Genomic DNA, 18,987 nt, shown 5'->3' on the forward strand with positions numbered 1-18,987 from the left:
GTGCCTTCATGCGTTTTCCGTGGAGATCCATCTTAATCAGCGTGTCCCCTACAAGGTGTCTAAAGCCACAGCCATAGAAGTAGCGGTAGGGATGGGTGTTGAATTTGTGATAGTTGATCTGAGGAAACTCCAGACCTCCGTATTCATGGAGATCCTCCCCATGCAGGTCCTCATGAGTACAGAACACCTGCACAGGTTTAAAAAAACAAAAAAAGCAACACAGGTAATCACTGAGATTCAGGTAGTGAAAGTGCTACATGTTGACATTTTAATAGCAAAGTCCAATTAAGCGTTTATATAGAAGAGACTGTAGACTGTAAAATCCTGTTTTTGCGGGATATTTACAATAAAAAACTGAAACTATAAGAATGGGAGTAGTAACATGTTGATACATGTATGTTAATCATGCTGTTTGCCCTACCTTGTTCTTGGCAATTCTTACAGAAGTAGCTATGCTGTTCGGCAGGGTAATCAAGTTCTGGTTATAGGGTGTGTCAGGGCCCACATTGAGAGGCAGCACAAATCGCCGGGGGAAGGCTCTACTCAAGGTGTTGTACACCTGACGAGGAAGATCTTGTTAACTTCAACAATAGGGCTGCCACAAACGATTATGTTGATAGTCGACTAGTCACCGATTATTTTTGCGATTAGTCGACTAATCAGATCATCATCCATTGGATGTACAGCATACAGCTTATTGCACCAGCAGCATCTGCTCTTATAACTATCATTAGCTTACAGCTTGAAGTGTTTAAGGTATGTGCTAATTAAAAATAAAGACAAGATGATAGTCTATTAAATTTTAATGAAATTTGCAGATTGTTTCAGTGAAGCTTAATAAACTCAGCCGTCTGCTCCTTGCTATCTAAAATATAACAGGACACCGGAGTATATACTCCAGCATCTCACACTTCTGATAATCAGCTGTCTGCTTGACGTTTATTCAGCTGTGTAAAAACTATAACTTTAATCTCAGCCAAACCGATTTACTCAGCAACAAGAAAAATACTGAAAAAAGCCAAACAACAACATTTTTAAGTTATTTAAGTGACTTATGTTTGTTTAACCTGAGTAGCGAAAGACCGCGGTGGGTTTGAAAACGATTTGCCGGGAGTCCGGTGTTCTCACGGCTCTAGTGAGCCTTGCCCCCAGCTAGCTATCGAGCTAGTGGGTAACAGACGTCTCCGAAAACGTCGGAGCGCTTTTGAAAATATGTGGTGTCTTGATAAACTGAGCAGATATTTGAGGTTTACACAGCTACATTCTCGCCTGAAAATATGTTAAACGTTTATTTTGTGACCCAGAAAGAATAATACGAGTAACATTAAAACTAACTAGCTGCCGCCATTGTTGGAAACTGAGCAGGGCCGCGATGGGTCGCGCTATGAATTCTGGAACAGTTTCTTCTTCTTTGGGGTTTTACGGCAGCTGGCATCCTTGTACATGCAGTGCTGCCATCTTCTGTTTCAGTCCGTTATTACACTCTTAAATCCTACTAATTCGTGACTAGTCCGACTAATCGTGGCAGCCCTATTCAACAAGCAATCTTTTTTTCAGATAAACCAAAAACAGCATAATCATTTTCCATAAACTGCACAGGAAAGTTAGTAATGAGCTTTACTTAACTAACTTACCTCATCAAGAGCTTCTCCAGACTTACGCATGTTCTGGATGTTGTAGCTTGTGATTGCCTGGCCATCATCTGATGCACACAAATCTATGATCAAGAATCCATCCTCCTCATATGCATTGATCTGATGGAAGGTTGATAGTGGCTTTGCAAGATACTTGAGGGAGCTTACCTGAAACACAAAAACAACAATGGAAATGCACTGTGGCACTGTTTACATTCATTGATTACATAATAGTTCATATTAAAATAATTTTACTTAATATTTAAATTAATCTGAGTTTTTTCACCTTTCTAATGGTTCCAAAACTCGCATAGGAAAAAAAAAAATGTAACAAACCATCTTAAGTTACTAAATGTTCAAATGGAAATCGTCACTTGAAACTTTAGCATTTGCAACATTTATGGAAAGCAGATATCATCTCTAATAGTCATAACGAGAGGTTTCACATCACAGGTCTTCACACAAGTTTCCAACCCACTACACCCATGGTGTCACAGCTCTCACAACCAAAGAAAGCAACGGATACACTTAACCAAAGCTGAACTACTTAACTCTAAACACAGTGAAACACAGGAAAAAACAACATAGCTAACATTTTATCTAACATTCACAAGCGTAGCTACTGTAAAGGTCAATCAGGAACTAATATTACAGGCTAGAGCAGAGCACCAGGTGTCAGGTGGAAATTGGCATTCCTTTTGCAAGTTTCACTCATACTACAATGTAGGGCTGGACAACTATGGCCAAAACTAGTATCACAATTATTATGATCAGTATTCAGATCTCAGTCATTAGTTACGATTATTCATTGATTTTTAATGACAAAAACAATAAAGTTGTGTTTTTACGTCTTCACATTTCTACGAATCTTTGTGTCCAAAGATATCTTTATTTTTAGTATATCTCTTGAAGAAAAATTATGACACTAATCACCTTTACATTGTGCTACATTACTGCAAATTATTCTTTATGAATGAACCTTTATGGAAAAATGTGTTTATTCACTTGGCCTTAGTGCGTCTCCTAAAAGCTAAGTATAAAGTCTTTCACTAAATTCCTCAGCTGTGACATTTTCCCTGCGATATGTTGCAGTTTTTTCACTTCAGAAAAATATATGTAGTAGGTAGGGGGTGACATTTTTTGTCCAGTGTGTTGTTTGGTGTTTTCAGTACGTCTTTGTGAGCTGGATGAATCTGCTTGCATGATTTCGGAAGATTGACACTAGCAACCACTGCATTGTCTTTCTTGGGGTTAATGCATTAATTGCACCATCCCATTGCACTCACACCCATCGCGAAGAAGTGCTTCGAGAGGCTCGTCATGAGGCACATTAAGAGCCGGCTGCTACCCACACTGGACCCACAGCAGTTCCCCTATCGCCCCAACTGGTCAACAGATGACGCCATCGCCACCACCCTACGTCTTGCCCTCACCCACCTGGACAATAAAGACATGTATGTACGAATGCTGTTCATAGATTTCAGTTTAGCATTTAACACACTCATTCCTTAGCAACTGATTGTTAAACTGAGCCTGCTGGGCCAGAACACCTTCCTCCGTGGCTGGATCCTGGACTTTCTGACGGAGAGACCTCAGACAGTCCGGATCGGTAACAGCACTTCTAACACAACCACACTGAGCACTGGAGTCCCTCAGGGCTGTGTGCTCAGCCCACTGCTGTTCACTCTGCTGACTTATGACTGTGCAGCGATGCACAGTTTGAACCACATCATCAAGTTCACTGATGACATGACTATGGTGGGTTTCATGCGCAAGAACGATGAGTCAATGTACAGAGAGGTGGTACAAGAACTAACAGACTGGTGTAGAGTCAACAACTTGTCTCTGAACGTAGACAAAACAAAGGATATGATTGTTGACTTCAGGAGATCACGGTCCACTTAACATCAATGGATCCTCTGTGGAGGTCATCAAGAGCACCAAATTCCTTGGTGTCCACCTGGCAGAGAGCCTCTCTTGGTCCCTCAACACCAGCTCCATAACTAAGAAGGCCCAACAGCCTCTCTACTTCCTGCGGAAGTTGAGAAAAGCCCATCTCCCACCAGCCATTCTCACCACCACCTACAGGAGGACTATTGGGAGCATCCTGAGGAGCTGCATCACTGTCTGGTATGGTAACTGCACCCTATGGATCACAGTACCTTACAACGGATAGTGAGAACAGCTAAGAAGATCATCGAAGCCTCCTCTTCCCTCCATCACAGACACTTGTTGCACCCACCAGCATTGTGGATGACCCCACACAACCCTCTCACACACTCTTCACCTCTGGCAAGAGGTACCGGAGCATTTTGGTAACAGAGCATAACAGAGCATAAAACACAGGAAAAACACAAAGGAGATTTTCCTGGCCTGTGTTTTTATAGCAGATAACCACCTTAAAAAATTTCTGCAGTAGAACGAAAACAGAAGAAAACCATGAATCAACATATAAACATTAGCTGATGCTGCTGAAGTGAAGCAGAGCAAAGTTAGAGGTTTTATTAGAGACACAGCCAAGTGTTTTGCAGTTTTGCATAATTTAAAAAAGTTAAAATTTCTTCAGTATTGAACAGCAGAAATTAGACTTTGTTCTCGGAAGTCAGTTAAATTAAAAACAAAAACAAAGACACAGCGGCCAACAGCGCTGTACATAACGGTAGATTGGTGTGTGGTAAAGCAAGCGAATAATGCAGAAAAGAGGGTTTTTAGATGGGAAACTATTCTCGAAGTACAGAGAGAGACAGAGAGCTCTGCAGGAAGTGATTTTACTGTGGTGGAAGCAAAACAGCAAAAGTCAGAGAGAATTCATGACGATGTTTATGTGAAGCGAAATGTGAGGCTTAGTTTGGATCTTCTTTTGCTACTGGTTCAGTCAAATTTGTTTGGAGAGAGACAAAGCCTACAGCTTCAAGCAGAATCGAGCGCAAAAAAAGATGTAAACACAAAGCGTGGACCTGCCAATGAATCAGAATCTGTGAGCTGTTGGCTTTTTCACCCGAGTGCTCGTACACGGACACGCCGTCAGGGCTGAAAGCCGACAGCTCACTGATTCTGATCCGCGGGTCCACGCTTTGTGTTTACGTCTTTGTGCAGAATCAGTGTACCTGCTCTCATTTACTGTTTAAGCTGTTTGGTGGTTGTCGAAATTTTGTAAGGTTCAACCTGAGATTCTGGCATTTCGGGTAAAATAAATTTATATTTAAAAATCGATTTATGATTTTAATGAATCGATATCACATTATTAACCTCCTAGGACCTGGCGTCCACATATGTGGACATCGCATTTTGGGTTGTCTAGACCAAAATACTGAATTTTGCTCTACAAGGGCCTGATATCCACTTACAAGGACATTATACTGCCACTGTTCCATCAAAATTTAAAACGAATATCCTCATACGTGGCTCTCATTTTTCTTAGGAACAAAAATCGGGTAAAAAAAAAAATCTGGTGATTCTTTGTTTTTACATTCATCGGGCTCCAATATGCCCAATTATCAAAGAGAAATTAAAAATGCATGCCGTGGAAGAGTTTGGGTCTTAGGAGGTTAAAGCTAGAATCAATTAAAATCGGAAAATCGATAATCAAAACCTACCCCTAGTTCCAACATTGGTTTTATGCAGACAGATGGGGCTGTAAGTAATCCAGAAAAGTTGGAACACCTGTGGGAATTATTAGCACCAGCTTTCAAGGCTTGATCAACCTCCATTGCTGCAGATCAGCTTTAAATCAAATGCAGGACCACTCAGACCGCTGCTTTTGAGTCCAGCCAGTCCTCACAGACCCTGCTTTTCCGGCTTCACCACATCCCAGAAGATGCTGTGAAGCAGCCCCAGGTCACTGTCATAAGGTTTCCACCCGCAGACCGGCCAAACTGAGCTAGCAAATCAAGAACTGCACTCAGATGTGTCACTTCCGCCAACCACTCAGCTATCCTAGACAGTTCTCAGCTATACTAGATAGCGTATCCTCACAATATGACTTCATCTGCCACCAGGCTGTCATCATTCAAGGCCTCCCCTGGCTATTAACCACCAGTCTTAAACACAACTGGAAGTGAGCTCTCTGTTCCTTCTGACCTCCACCATATTTGCCATTGCCGCCACCTTTGAAAGTCCGCCCAAGCTTCTCTGGCCAATTGTAAACATACATCCTGCCAACTAGGTCAAAAGATGTGGTTGTCCGCTAACAGCATTCCATTATGTACTGAATCAAAAAAGGTTCTCTCCAAATTTCATTTGTCCCATGATCACTCTTGTTTCTGTTTACCTAAATTTTCCCAGAAATATGAAGATTCATAATGTCTGAGGTCCACGAACCAGCTGCTCCTGGAGATTCTGTTATCCAGGTTTATAACCAGAGGCAATAGAGCCTGTGGTGGCTCCTAATCTTTCAATAACTTACCTTTTCACACTGGAGCTGTCCAGTCTCTCAATCATTTTAAAACACTTTGAAAACCCATTTGTTCTTGCTTGCTTTTAGGTTTAGTTGAACAGAATACTGTGATTTTCATGCAATTAATTCTCTTTTCGTTTGGCTCTCAGCGAAGGCGGTCGCACTTTTTCTCCTCTCCTCTCCCTTATCTTCCCTGTTTAGCTCCTCATGTCCTTGTCTTGTCTCGTGTTTTTTATTACTTTTCCCTGGAACATTCTCTCTCTCAGTCTGTTCTCTAAAACCTAAAAGAATTATGGATTGGATCAACTGGTCCCTAAATGCAATTGACACCCCTTTCTCAACGAGAAGTCTGGGCTTGGGTGAGCCTGAGTGCTGAAGCTATCTACCTATTCGGAACCATGGTAACAGGGTTCTGGCGGATCGGAGCTGGCTTGGCCCTGACTTATCGAAGAATTAAGAAAGCAGAACCGGCTGTTCAAACCCCCACGAGGCTGCCCGCTGGGATTGGAACGATGGGAGAGGCGTGAGTTTCTCAAAATGGGCTCATTGAGTCAGCACGGATAAGATCTTGGAGAGGCTACGGCTGCTGTGAATACTCAGAATAAGATCTCTGACTGCAGACTGGATACATCTCGGAAGGGCTCGCTCGGAATAAGATCTCTGGGCACAAATTGGATGACATCTTGGGGAGGCACACTGCCGTGAGTTCTCAGAAATCGGCTCCTTGAGCACAAGAAATGACAACATCACAGAACGCAATATGGCGAAGCTCACAGCTCTCCAACGGGAGATTGAGAGACCAGTGTTGGACTGTAGAACTGCTTTGAAATTCATGAGCTGTTCGCACTGAAGTAAAAAGCACCATCACTTCATGCATTTTAACGTTTTCTGTTAAACCAGTAGCTACAAAATCCTTCATTTCTCTTTCTAATGAATCCCACCAAAAGTGAGAACTGAGTAAGGAAATCGTTCTACTCAAGCCGGGATAACATGAGAACTTGGACGTGTGACTCCAATGGAGCACCGTGGTGCAGGGGGAGGCAGGGACGAACTGCCTCCTGGGAGGTCTTGCCCCGTGTCGGATGGTGTCTTTGATTCCCCAGGCCACCAACCTTACAGGAACCAAGCTGGATACTGGCACGCTCTGGGGAATTGATGCTGGTGGCAAACTGGTGAGAGAGAGAGCATTAGGCTTGATGTTCCTTGGCCCTGGGTGGTAGGAGATGGAGAAGGTAAAGCATGCAAAGAATAAATCTCAGCAGGCCTGCTGGACGTTTAACCTTTTTATCTGTTCTGAGATATCTTAAATTCTTATGATAAGCCCAGTTCATGAATAGTGCTCTGCCCCCTCTAGCAAGTGTCGCTATTCCTCCAAGGCTAACTTAACAGCCAGAGATTCCCGGTCATCAACATCAGTTTCTCTCAGCAGGACAGAGTCTGTGAGAAAAGAATGCACAAGGCTGGAGCTTGCCCTGGGGACCTGAACGCTGCTAAAGCACGACTGTCACACCACTCCCTGATAACAACTGTGTTGAGTCTGTTCCTTCCCATTCCATGCAAGGCCACCTGGGTTGGCTGGTAGACTGTTTACTTAGCCTAGCAGGGCGAAGGACACTGTCTCAGCTGAACTATGAACACGCACACACATACACTTACACTGATAAGCACACACTCATCCCCCTCTCTTTCCAAACGCCTTCGATGCTTGTTTCCTGCGGGGGAACACGGTGGGTCTATGTGCCGCGCTGGAATGGTAGCGCTGTGCAGGGCGACTGCTGTGTTCGCTTCGGATTACTCCTCACCCCCCACCCAATCCTATGGCTTGTCATGTCTTTCACAAAGTTGTGCTGTGGACATATATGTGCTTTTTTTGTGCAGAGGAGTTTTTTTTGTTTCCTGTTCTCATGCTGTCCTACCATGGAAGCACAGCATGAGTAGAGGTCTCTTTTTTTCCTCTTGTAGTTTCCCACTGTAGTGTACATTTCAGTGTTTTTCTGTAACGCTACCGATCTCTGACCTGTATCCCCATGTAATGTCTGTGTTGTGTGTGTGCGTAAGCTCGGGGGGGTGTCCCATTTCACTGGAGGGCAACCTGCATGTGGCGAATAAAGCTTTGATTGATTAATAAAACAAGTAAATAAAACTTTAGATTTTTTGTTTATATTTATTGTTAATTTAGCAAGTGTTTTTATACAGTGTATATTTTATATAACTTGCACAGCACTTTGGTCAATAGAGGTTGTTTCAAAATGTGGTATATAAATAAACTTTGACTTGAATTGATGTTCATGTTTCCCATATCAAACCTGTCCACACCCGTCCATTGGGAACCAGTATCATCGCCGTAAATTTGTAAAACTTTAGTTGTAATATTTTCACTGTAAATTAATTCACTATTATATTTTAAGAGTTTCGGTCTTTTAGGTTTTAGTTTCCACTTAAATTCTGCTGTTGGGGCTCTGTGACACCATATGGGCACTGGAGTTAGAGATTTGTTTGCACTGACTAACAAGTGCCCGAATACATATGGAGCATTTCTTAAATAAATAATATAGCCTAGAATAACGTATTCAGAAAAACTTTAGGCTTCTGTTTGGTGGGGGAAATTATATTTCTTTGGTGTTACTCACCACTTAAAAGCACTTGAGTGTCTTTATGAATTACACCCATGCAATTTATAGGTGCAGCTTAATGTTGTTTGAAATTTTTTTTTATTTTTTATTTTTGACATTTTTTTAAACTTTTATTTAACTTTTTTTCCCCAACAAATATAAGACTGGTTCACATCCAAAATAATAACACTACACAGCACTAGAATATTACAACATTATGTCCATAACTGTTGTCCTCTAGGATCCAGTTTATAGGTTACTCCCAGTGCTTCCAGTGGTCTCTTCCATTTGTCCACAAAAATTCGGGAGCTCCCATCAATATAATGTCCCAGCCTGATCAGAGTCATAACTTCAATGATGAGCGACTTCCATAGAGAAATTGAGGGAGGCTCAGCCCCCACCCATCTCAACATAATGCTTTTCCTGGCCAACATTAACAGTGACTGAATTACATGCTCATGTTGTACCAGTGAGACAGGAATATATCCCAATATACACATTAATGGGTTTTCTGTCACCTGATGACCAATGGCTGTACTAATATTGGCGCAGACCTCTTTCCAAAATGACTGAATAATAGCACATTCCCACAAGCAGTGGAATCTAGTGCCCACTCTGACCTTACACTTGAGACAGTTTGGAGATATTCCCATATTATACTTACTATAAATATATGGAGAAATATACACATTGTGCAAAATTTTGTACTGCAGTTCTTTAAATCGGTTACAAACAGAGATTTTGGATGGAAGGAGCAAGATTTTGTCCCATGCCTGTATATCTATTTGACATTTAAGCAGCGTCCCCCAAGATTTTCTCAACCATGCCAGTTTATCCACGATTAGGGCATAAATCTCGGAATAAAACTTTGATACAAAATGTTTATGCTCCCTATTATCCAGAAAAAATTTCTCCAACCGAAAAGAGGCAGTTGAGATTCGTAATGTTTTAGCATTTTTTAACACATAATTTCTCAATTGCAAATACTTATAAAACTCAGTCTTTGACATAGAATACTGGGACTTCAAGGATTCAAATGATTTAAACTCACCATGTTTAAAGAGGTCATAAAACCTCTTTACACCTACTTTATGCCATCCCACAAAGCTTGACCCTATGTTTTGTGGCAGAAGGTCTGGATTATTTATAAACGTTGACAAGATATTAAACGGAAGACTACTGTTAAAAATTTTTCTCCGTTTTCCCCACGTCCACATAGCATTATATATCAGTGGGTTATGCTTTATTACGTGAGGTAAGTCATTTAGACGTTTCCCTAAGAAGTTAACAGGTGAGGATGGTTTACATAATACTTCCTCAATATTTAGCCATGGCAGATCAGAATGTTCATGTATCCAGGAAGAAAGAATCCTCGCTTGTATTGAGAGGACATAATTTTCTATGTTTGGCACTCCCCACCCGCCCAGATCTTTCAGTAACTGTAGTGTCTCCAATTTAATTTTGGGTTTTCTTCCTGCCCAAATGAAATCCACCATAGCCTTGTTAATTACTTTAATATCTTCTGATTTCAAGATTGCAAACAACATGCCTGTGGGATATAATATTTTCGGTAGGATTACCATTTTAATGAGATTTATTCTTCCCAAAAATGATATCGGAAGTGATCTCCATCTTGTCAGCATCTCCCGAAGATCTTGAACCATTCCATTAATATTTTCTCTATATAAGTGTCCAACATTTGGTGTAACTTTAACTCCCAAATATACAAAACCTGATGGTGCCCAATGAAAGGGTTTAACATATAAAGGTTCATTATCCCCTCCACTACACAAAGTCATTATAACAGATTTATCAAAATTTACTTTGTATCCAGATATAAGACCAAAATCCTTGATGCACCTAATAAGAACGGGTAAAGAGTTAACCGGGTCAGTCAGTGTCAGAAGAATATTGTCTGCATAAAGCAGAATTTTATGTTGTCTATCCCCAATTTTAACTCCAAGAACACTTGGATTTTGTCTAATGGCCATGGCCAAGGGCTCGATGGCCAAAGCAAATAATAGTGGTGACAATGGGCTACCTTGTGCTGTACCTCTGCTCAGTGAAAATGGGGAAGATAACAAGCCGTTAGTTAACACAGATGCTATTGGCGATTTGTATATAATTTTGATCCACCCCAGAAAGTTTTTTCCAAACCCAAATCTTCTCATTATTTCAAACATATATTCCCATTCAATTCTATCGAATGCCTTTTCGGCATCCATAGAAACAACAACCCCAGGGATCTGATGAAAATTTAAAAAATGAATAATATTAAATAGGCATCGAGTATTATTATAAGAATTCCTCCCCTTAATAAAACCTGTCTGATCAGCATGCACGATAGAGCACATTGCTTTTTCTAGCCTAAGAGCCAGTATCTTTGAAAGTATCTTATTATCAGCACCAAGAAGGCTAATAGGCCTGTAAGATGAGCATGACTCTGGATTTTTATCTTTTTTAGCTATCAATGTTATATTAGCCTGGTACATAGATTCTGGGAGTTTCGATTCTTCAAATGCTTTATTAAAAACCCTTAATAATAAACTATTTAACTTCATTTTCATTACCTTAAAAAATTCTACTGGGAAACCATCTGCCCCAGGACATTTCCCTGACTGGAGTGCAGATATAGCTTTATCCACCTCTATCATTGTTATGGGTGACTCCAGCAGGCTTACCTGATCTTCAGAAAGCTGAGGGAATACTAAGTCGTTTAGGAAGAAGCCTGAGTTAAGCCTTGTTATGTCCATCTCAGATTGATATAGGTTTGTATAGAATTCTCTGAAGCACTCATTAATCTGACGGTTTCCTACTTGTCTTTCACCATTCACATCCACAATAGCTGTGATAAAGGAACTTGATGGAGTATTCCTTGCAAGACGAGCCAGAAAGCGGTTAGGCTTACTAGCTGATTCAAAAAGCCATTGTCTGGCAAGAAGGACATCTCTTTCAGCCTTTCGCATTATCAAATTACGCAAAGATGTCCTGGCAATATTAAGCTCACTTAATGTTTCAGCTGATTTTGTTACATAGTATTGTTTCTCCAGCTTTTTGATATTATTCTCGATCTCTAACTGCCTTATTAATCGTTGCTTCCTTTTATGACTTGTGTATGAAATAATCATCCCTCTCATGTAAGCCTTATAGCTATCCCATAAAGTTCTCGTGTCTATCTCCTCTTTATCATTTATTTCTAAGAATACTGTTGTTTGCTCTGTTATGAAATGTATAAATTTCTCATCCAAAAGAGACAGTGTCATCTTCCAAGACCTAGAGCGCTCAATATGTCTCATGGGTTGAATGGTTAAGACAACAGGAGCATGGTCAGAGAGACCTATATGACCAATATTTACCTGCTGAACTAACTGACTGATACACTTGGACATAAAAATATAATCTATACGAGATGCTGACAAGTGAGGGTTAGAATGGAAAGTGTACTCCTTAGATAGTGGATTATAGTGTCGCCAGACATCTATAAGGTCAAGCTCATTTATAATTTGCCAAAGGGCTTTGGAGTTTTTGGTCAAGATAGATTGTGGGGGAAATGTATCCATTTTAGGGCATAAAACACAGTTAAAGTCACCCGCTAATATTATATTAGCACAGTCTATGTCCACTAATTGACTAAATAATACCGTATAAAATTCGCCATCCTGTGCATTCGGCGCATATATATTACCTAGGAGAACAGTTTCCCCATGCAACATCCCTTTAACCAATATATATCTTCCTTCATTGTCCTTGTGAGTGGCTATAACGTTGAAGGGAAGATTTTTGTGTATAAGGGTAATAACCCCCCTTTTATTTGTGGAGTAGGATGAGAAAAAAATTTGACCAACCCATTCTCTACAGTATTTTCTGTGTTCATCATCTGTCAAATGGGTTTCTTGCAAAAAAGCAATGTGAGTCAAATCTTTCTTCAGAGAATTTAAAATGGACTTTTTTTTCACCACATTGTTGGACCCTTTAACATTCTAAGTACTTATCTTAACTGACATATAGGAAAAGTAATGTATATATTGTGCTGTTTACATATTTAACCAAATCTACATTTAACCAGTCTGAGCCTATTAACCAAAATAATTGAGCATAAAACAAGAACACTGGTTCCCAGCAAAACCTGAACACAAAGCCTGGAAGCCTCAACCCTCCCCAACACAAATAACACAAAATAACAAAAAATAAATTACACATCTAGATGTACCCTACTCTAAAGTACAGCTGTGGGGGGCCACAAACGCGTAACATCCCTGCACTGGAGTCTATGTCAAAAATCAAAGTCTCTATACCTTAGCTCATTATCAATACTATAATGCTGTAAGCCTCGAGTTTGTAACTTACGTTACAATGACGCTGTCGTGCACCAACAGTTTATTTAGGTCTTGGCAATTTGCTCACATAGTCCTTGACGTCCTGGGTGGTCGCGAGGGAGATGCTGGTGCCATCGGGGTTAAATATTTTAATGATGGCTGGATAAAGGAAGGAATATTTGATCCCCGCCTCTCGGAGAGCTTTACGCGCATTCGCCGACTCCTTTCTCTTTCGAGCCACCTCGGCGGAGAAATCCTGATAGAAGGATACTTTTCCTGCCTCTGTGTTTACGGTACCTTTAGCCCTGGCAGCCTGGAGAATCCTCTGTGTATCGGTGTAGTAATGAAGCCGGACCAGTACTGCACGCGGTCCCTCCGTGCCGGTAAGCCTCATAGGTGGTCCAGTGCGATGGGCTCTGTCGACTGTAATGGCACCCTGTTGAAGGCCCAGGACTTCTGGTATCCATTTTTTTAAAAACTCCACTGGTGCTCTACCCTCCGCGCCTTCCTTTAACCCGACAATCCTCACGTTCTGCCGCCGGCTCTGATTCTCAAAGCTTTCCAGACGCTCCATGGCCTTCTTAAGCTGGGTCTCGAGAGCGGCAATACGTGGCTCATTTGTAGCCGTGACATCTTCCAAGTCCGAGACCCGCTGCTCCACTGTTTCCATTCTTTCTATCAGATTGTCAAATTTCTCAGTGAGCTCGTTTATTGGCTTTATGACTTCGGATATCTTGATATCCATATACTTAGATATGTTAGAAGTCACCTTGTCCACAATCACGTCATCCCGCAGTGTACTTAGTGCATCCTCAGTGTCGCACATGGTCTTCTTTTCGGGGCAATTGCTAGCTACCAGGTCACTGCTAGCTTTTGCTTTGACTCCACGTTTGCTCATTTCTCTCTTTTTGCTTGATCCAGGGTGTGCGAAAAACTCGTCTAGAGACATTATATAGATATTTGAGGCAACTTGTTGGCAAAAATGAGCTAAAATACCAATATTTTACAGCTGTCCAGTGCAGAGCTCATAAACTCACGTCTGCTCAGCTCGACGCATCACGTGACCCCCGCCTTGTTTGAAAACTTTATACTCCATCTTCTTGCTAAATATGGAATCTATATTGGTATTTATTCAATTTGAGCACTCAAAATACTTTTTATGTACAGTGGGGCAAAAAAGTATTTAGTCAGCCACCAATTGTGCAAGTTCCCCCACTTAAAATGATGACAGAGGTCAGTAATTTGCACCAGAGGTACACTTCAACTGTGAGAGACAGAATGTGAAAAAAAAATCCATGAATCCACATGGTAGGATTTGTAAAGAATTTATTCGTAAATTAGGGTGGAAAATAAGTATTTGGTCACCTCAAACAAGGAAAATCTCTGGCTCTCACAGACCTGTAACGTCTTCTGTAAGAAGCTTTTCTGTCCTCCACTCGTGACCTGTATGAATGGCACCTGTTTGAACTCATCATCTGTATAAAAGACACCTGTCCACAGCCTCAAACAGTCAGACTCCAAACTCCGCCATGGCCAAGACCAAAGAGCTTTCGAAGGACACCAGGAAAAGTATTGTAGACCTGCACCAGACTGGGAAGAGTGAATCTACAATAGGCGAGCAGCTTGGTGTGAAAAAATCAACTGTGGGAGCAATCATCAGAAAATGGAAGACATACAAGACCACTGATAATCTCCCTCGATCTGGGGCTCCACGCAAGATCTCATCCCGTGGGGTCAAAATGATCATGAGAACGGTGAGCAAAGATCCCAGAACCACATGGGGGGACCTGGTGAATGACCTGCAGAGAGCTGGGACCAAAGTAACAAAGGTCACCATCAGTAACACACTACAACGGCAGGGAATCAAATCCCGCAGTGCCAGACGTGTTCCGCTGCTGAAGCCAGTGCATGGCCAGGCCCGTCTGAAGTTTGCCAGAGAGCACATGGATGATACAGCAGAGGATTGGGAGAATGTCATGTGGTCAGATGAAACCAAAGTAGAACTTTTTGGTATAAACTCAACTCGTCGTGTTTGGAGGAAGAAGAATACTGAGTTGCATCCCAAGAACACCATACCTACTGTGAAGCATGGGGGTGGAAACATCATGCTATGGGGCTGTTTTTCTGCCAAGGGGACAGGACGACCGATCCGTGTTAAGGACAGAATGAATGGGGCCATGTATCGTGAGATTTTGAGCCAAAACCTCCTTCCATCAGTGAGAACTTTGAAGATGAAACGAGGCTGGGTCTTCCAACATGACAATGATCCAAAACACACCGCCCGGGCAACAAAGGAGTGGCTCCGTAAGAAGCATTTGAAAGTCCTGGAGTGGCCTAGCCAGTCTCCAGACCTCAACCCCATAGAAAATCTGTGGCGGGAGTTGAAAGTCCGTGTTGCTCGGCGACAGCCCCAAAACATCACTGCTCTCGAGAAGATCTGCATGGAGGAATGGGCCAAAATACCAGCTACTGTGTGTGCAAACCTGGTAAAGACCTATAGTAAACGTTTGACCTCTGTTATTGCCAACAAAGGTTATGTTACAAAGTATTGAGTTGTATTTTTGTTATTGACCAAATACTTATTTTCCACCCTGATTTACCAATAAATTCTTTACGAATCCTACCATGTGGATTCATGGATTTTTTTTTTTCACATTCTGTCTCTCACAGTTGAAGTGTACCTCTGGTGCAAATTACTGACCTCTGTCATCATTTTAGGTGGGGGAACTTGCACAATCGGTGGCTGACTAAATACTTTTTTGCCCCACTGTACGTTCACACAGAGCTGTAGTCTAGTGACCAAGTGCTTTGTGGAACATTTAAGCCATACTCTGAGTGGGGCAAATTCAAGGGCAACTTCTGATCAGTGCATGGGATTATGATGTATGTGAATACATGGGTTTACAGAGTTGGTTACAGAATGGCAAAAAGCAGTAAAGAAACTCTGTTAGAGTTAGTCCTACCTTCCCAGTGTGTTTGTGGATCAGATGGAAGATTGTGTTGAGTTTGGGGTCCCAGAATAAGCCATCACTGATACTTTTTCTTCGTAGCTTGCCTGTCATAATCTTCAGCAGGTCCAGCTTGATGGGCTGTTCAATGAACACCACGTAGTTCTCAGACATTGCTATAACGAAATGAGAAGTTTCTATTTATGATTCTTTGCAGCGGGACTCAGCTCCAGTAAGACTATAGGACTATAAGAAAACCAATGATTTAAATCATTTTCATTCCATGCATCAACTCAGAGTACCACTCCATTGTGATACCTGTGCTTTTTTTATTCCCAAATTCAAGATGTGCATGCTTTACTGCATGAGACTTTTTTCTCACCAAAGCTGTGATAGTATGAAGGTTTGGTCTTGTCCACTGAAGGAATCGAGCACAGCACTGTGGCTCCCTCCAGGGTTTCATCTTCTGTTTTCTTGGTTGGTGGCACTTGGATAATGTTGTAGTATGATCCTGTCATGCCAGATACTGTTAGATCTTTGATCCGTAACCTGTAGTGTGGAAATGGATCTGATGTTTCTTAAATACCTTTCGAGGTGTAGGAATTTCCCATGTTGTATGTCGTACCATCAGGCTCAGTATGAGGGTGTGCTGTGGCTCCATTCACAGCAATGAATTTGCTCCAGTCCACCTAATAGAAACAAATGCAATGGCACAAAAGGTTTGCAGTTTTTATTGCTTCTATACCTACTTTTACAGTTTGATACATGTGCCACTAAAACTTAAGCTGCACATATATCATTACACTCATGGTACCTTTTCAGTCTCCAGTGTGTCAGGGTCCACCTTGTGCATGATGTTGGTTTCTGTACTGACATAATAGTCACCTTTGTAGGTCACAAAACTCATGTTGGCATTGTCTGTGGGCTCTAGAGGGAAAGAAAGCTTTGAATTACTTATTCTATAGCAAGTGCATCAACAGGCTGCTTTGTCTTCAAGATACTCACTGTGTGATTCAAATCTTGACAGGAAGCGCTGGAAGACATTTTTACAGGGGTCCGGCATGGTTACAGTCCCAAACTCAGATATAGCAATGCGATTGTGCTCCTTGTTGGTCTGGTAGCTGTCGCTGGATAGGAAGCGGCTTTTGTAAGTCACTTGCCCATTTGATATTTTGAACTGGTGCATGAGAGCCATGCCATCAACCCAGTGGTTAAATCTGGAGAGAAATAGATGCAATGCAGAGGGGAGTGAGCTTCATGATGTCTGAAGCGAATGGATAAACACACAAAGACGCAGCACTCACTTGTGGTTTCCGATCTCAAACTTTCCGGGCCCATTTCTCAGGAAGTTTCCTTTGATCCATTCTGGGATTGTACCAACGATCTGGGTGCTGATGGGCCTGGGGGTGTCCTCCACTGAGCTCACAATCTTCTCGATAGAAGGCAGACCGCGTACATTTGTGTAATGATTGATGTTCTTCACAGACTTAGATTTTTTGAGTGCTGTTGGAAAAAAACATAATCAGAAAGGACATTGTTATAATTTAAGTAAAATAATGTTAGTGTGTGCAGCTAGTAGCATTTAATGTTTACCTGAAGTATTCTTTTTCTGATGTTTGACAGTATCCATGGCTGTGGTTAAGCCTTCTGTAGCTTAGTCTCTCTTCTGAGATGCTGCTGGTTCGTACGCTGACTCCTGATTTTATACTGTCCTTCTGACACGTACCATAGAAACAGCAAAAGAGGATGCAGTCAGACATTTCATGCTTGTTTAACTCTGTGCAAAACAGAAGCAAATGGCAATCAAAAATGTAAGCAGTAACAGATGATCACTTTATCTGACTGGAAAAAACAGCAAATAACCGTGTCCAGTCTTTCAAATCATTCCTTTGACTCTTTTAGTTAAGCTTAATATGCATGGTTATATATAGCATGGTGAAACCAGATGAACTTGGATGAGTGGCTTAGAGGGATGATTTTTTTTAAACTGATGCACATAATCAATCTGCATATAAAAATATTTTCTTTCTAAAAGGGGTCTTTTACATTTGGGTTTTTCTTAAGCACAAAAACAAAGAGCGTCTGTTGTGTTCTTGTCACGTATCATGTTTCACTAATGTACTCAAAAGAATCAGCCATGAACAGGATGACTCTGCTTTTTCTGGTTTCAGTAAGGACACTGTGAGTGTCACTGATGGAAGTTCATTTAGTTCCTCACAAAGCTAGCAGACTTGTAGGTTTCCTGTATTCTGACACCTGATATTAAATGCATTCTCTTTTCTTAAATTTGCTGTTAATCAGCTTTAAGTTTTACATTTGAAGATGATGTTTTTAAAGTTTCAATGTAGAAAACCTACTGTGCTGCAGTAGGTACTGCACCTGTAGCTCCTTACTAGGAGGAAAACATATTAACCAACATCAATCCACATTTTCCTTTCAGTTCAGTGAACTTCACTTATAGGTCATCAAAACCTTATCTGAAGATGTCTGTACCCCTTGTAGAGGTTTAATACCTGTACATGAACCGTTAATCCCACAAATCACAGTAAAAAGCCATGGAAAAATTATCATGGAAAAATCATGGTTTAACGTGAAACCAGGGATTCCAGGTTTCATGTTAAACCTGGAATCCCTCCTTTTGACACATGGTCTCTCCCATGAGTCAACTCATCAGAACTAGGAGAATAACAAAAAGGAAAAGGTTAGTTAGATCATTTCTCAGATAACATCAGGGCTTCTCCTCCGGAGTAACTTCACTCCAGCCCAGTAAACCCTGTGTTAGAGAATAAAATTAGTATTAATGTCATGTTTAGTGGGTCTAACTCTTCGCTCCGCCTGGAGCCTGCATCCACACCACAATTACCTAGAAACCAAAATCAGTGAGTAAATACAAACTTCACACTTGCAAACAACTGTAGGGTCATAGGAGTAATAAGGCATCCAACACCACAGGCACACGTGTGCCATGTGCAGTTTATTTCCCAAAATCATTAGAAACACTACTGTTGCCATAATTTGCCCAAATCATGGATCATCCCATGTTTTTATTTAAAACTACTGTAACCAGTGACTTTTCATAGG

The 18,987-nt window shown here is 41.3% G+C and overlaps 1 protein-coding gene across 1 annotated transcript in view; it reads right to left on the bottom strand.

Annotated features, from left to right (window-relative positions):
* LOC309688476 (carotenoid-cleaving dioxygenase, mitochondrial-like) overlaps positions 1 to 17,710 on the bottom strand; it is a 19,013-nt gene extending 1,303 nt beyond the window's left edge. The window contains exons 1-10 of the mRNA XM_082504258.1: positions 17,500 to 17,710; positions 17,211 to 17,409; positions 16,912 to 17,123; positions 16,721 to 16,833; positions 16,493 to 16,595; positions 16,289 to 16,417; positions 15,922 to 16,082; positions 1,635 to 1,802; positions 422 to 559; positions 5 to 187 (exon numbers count right to left, since the gene is read on the bottom strand). Coding sequence (XP_082360384.1) covers positions 5 to 187; positions 422 to 559; positions 1,635 to 1,802; positions 15,922 to 16,082; positions 16,289 to 16,417; positions 16,493 to 16,595; positions 16,721 to 16,833; positions 16,912 to 17,123; positions 17,211 to 17,409; positions 17,500 to 17,536 — 1,443 coding nt within the window. The 5' untranslated portion in view covers positions 17,537 to 17,710. The remainder of the gene's footprint in view (positions 1 to 4; positions 188 to 421; positions 560 to 1,634; positions 1,803 to 15,921; positions 16,083 to 16,288; positions 16,418 to 16,492; positions 16,596 to 16,720; positions 16,834 to 16,911; positions 17,124 to 17,210; positions 17,410 to 17,499) is intronic.
* Between the last annotated feature and the right edge of the window lie 1,277 nt (positions 17,711 to 18,987).

The sequence above is a fragment of the Aulonocara stuartgranti genome, assembly GCF_965226115.1.
Source record: "Aulonocara stuartgranti genome assembly, chromosome: 14".
Classification (NCBI taxonomy): Eukaryota; Metazoa; Chordata; class Actinopteri; order Cichliformes; family Cichlidae; genus Aulonocara; species Aulonocara stuartgranti.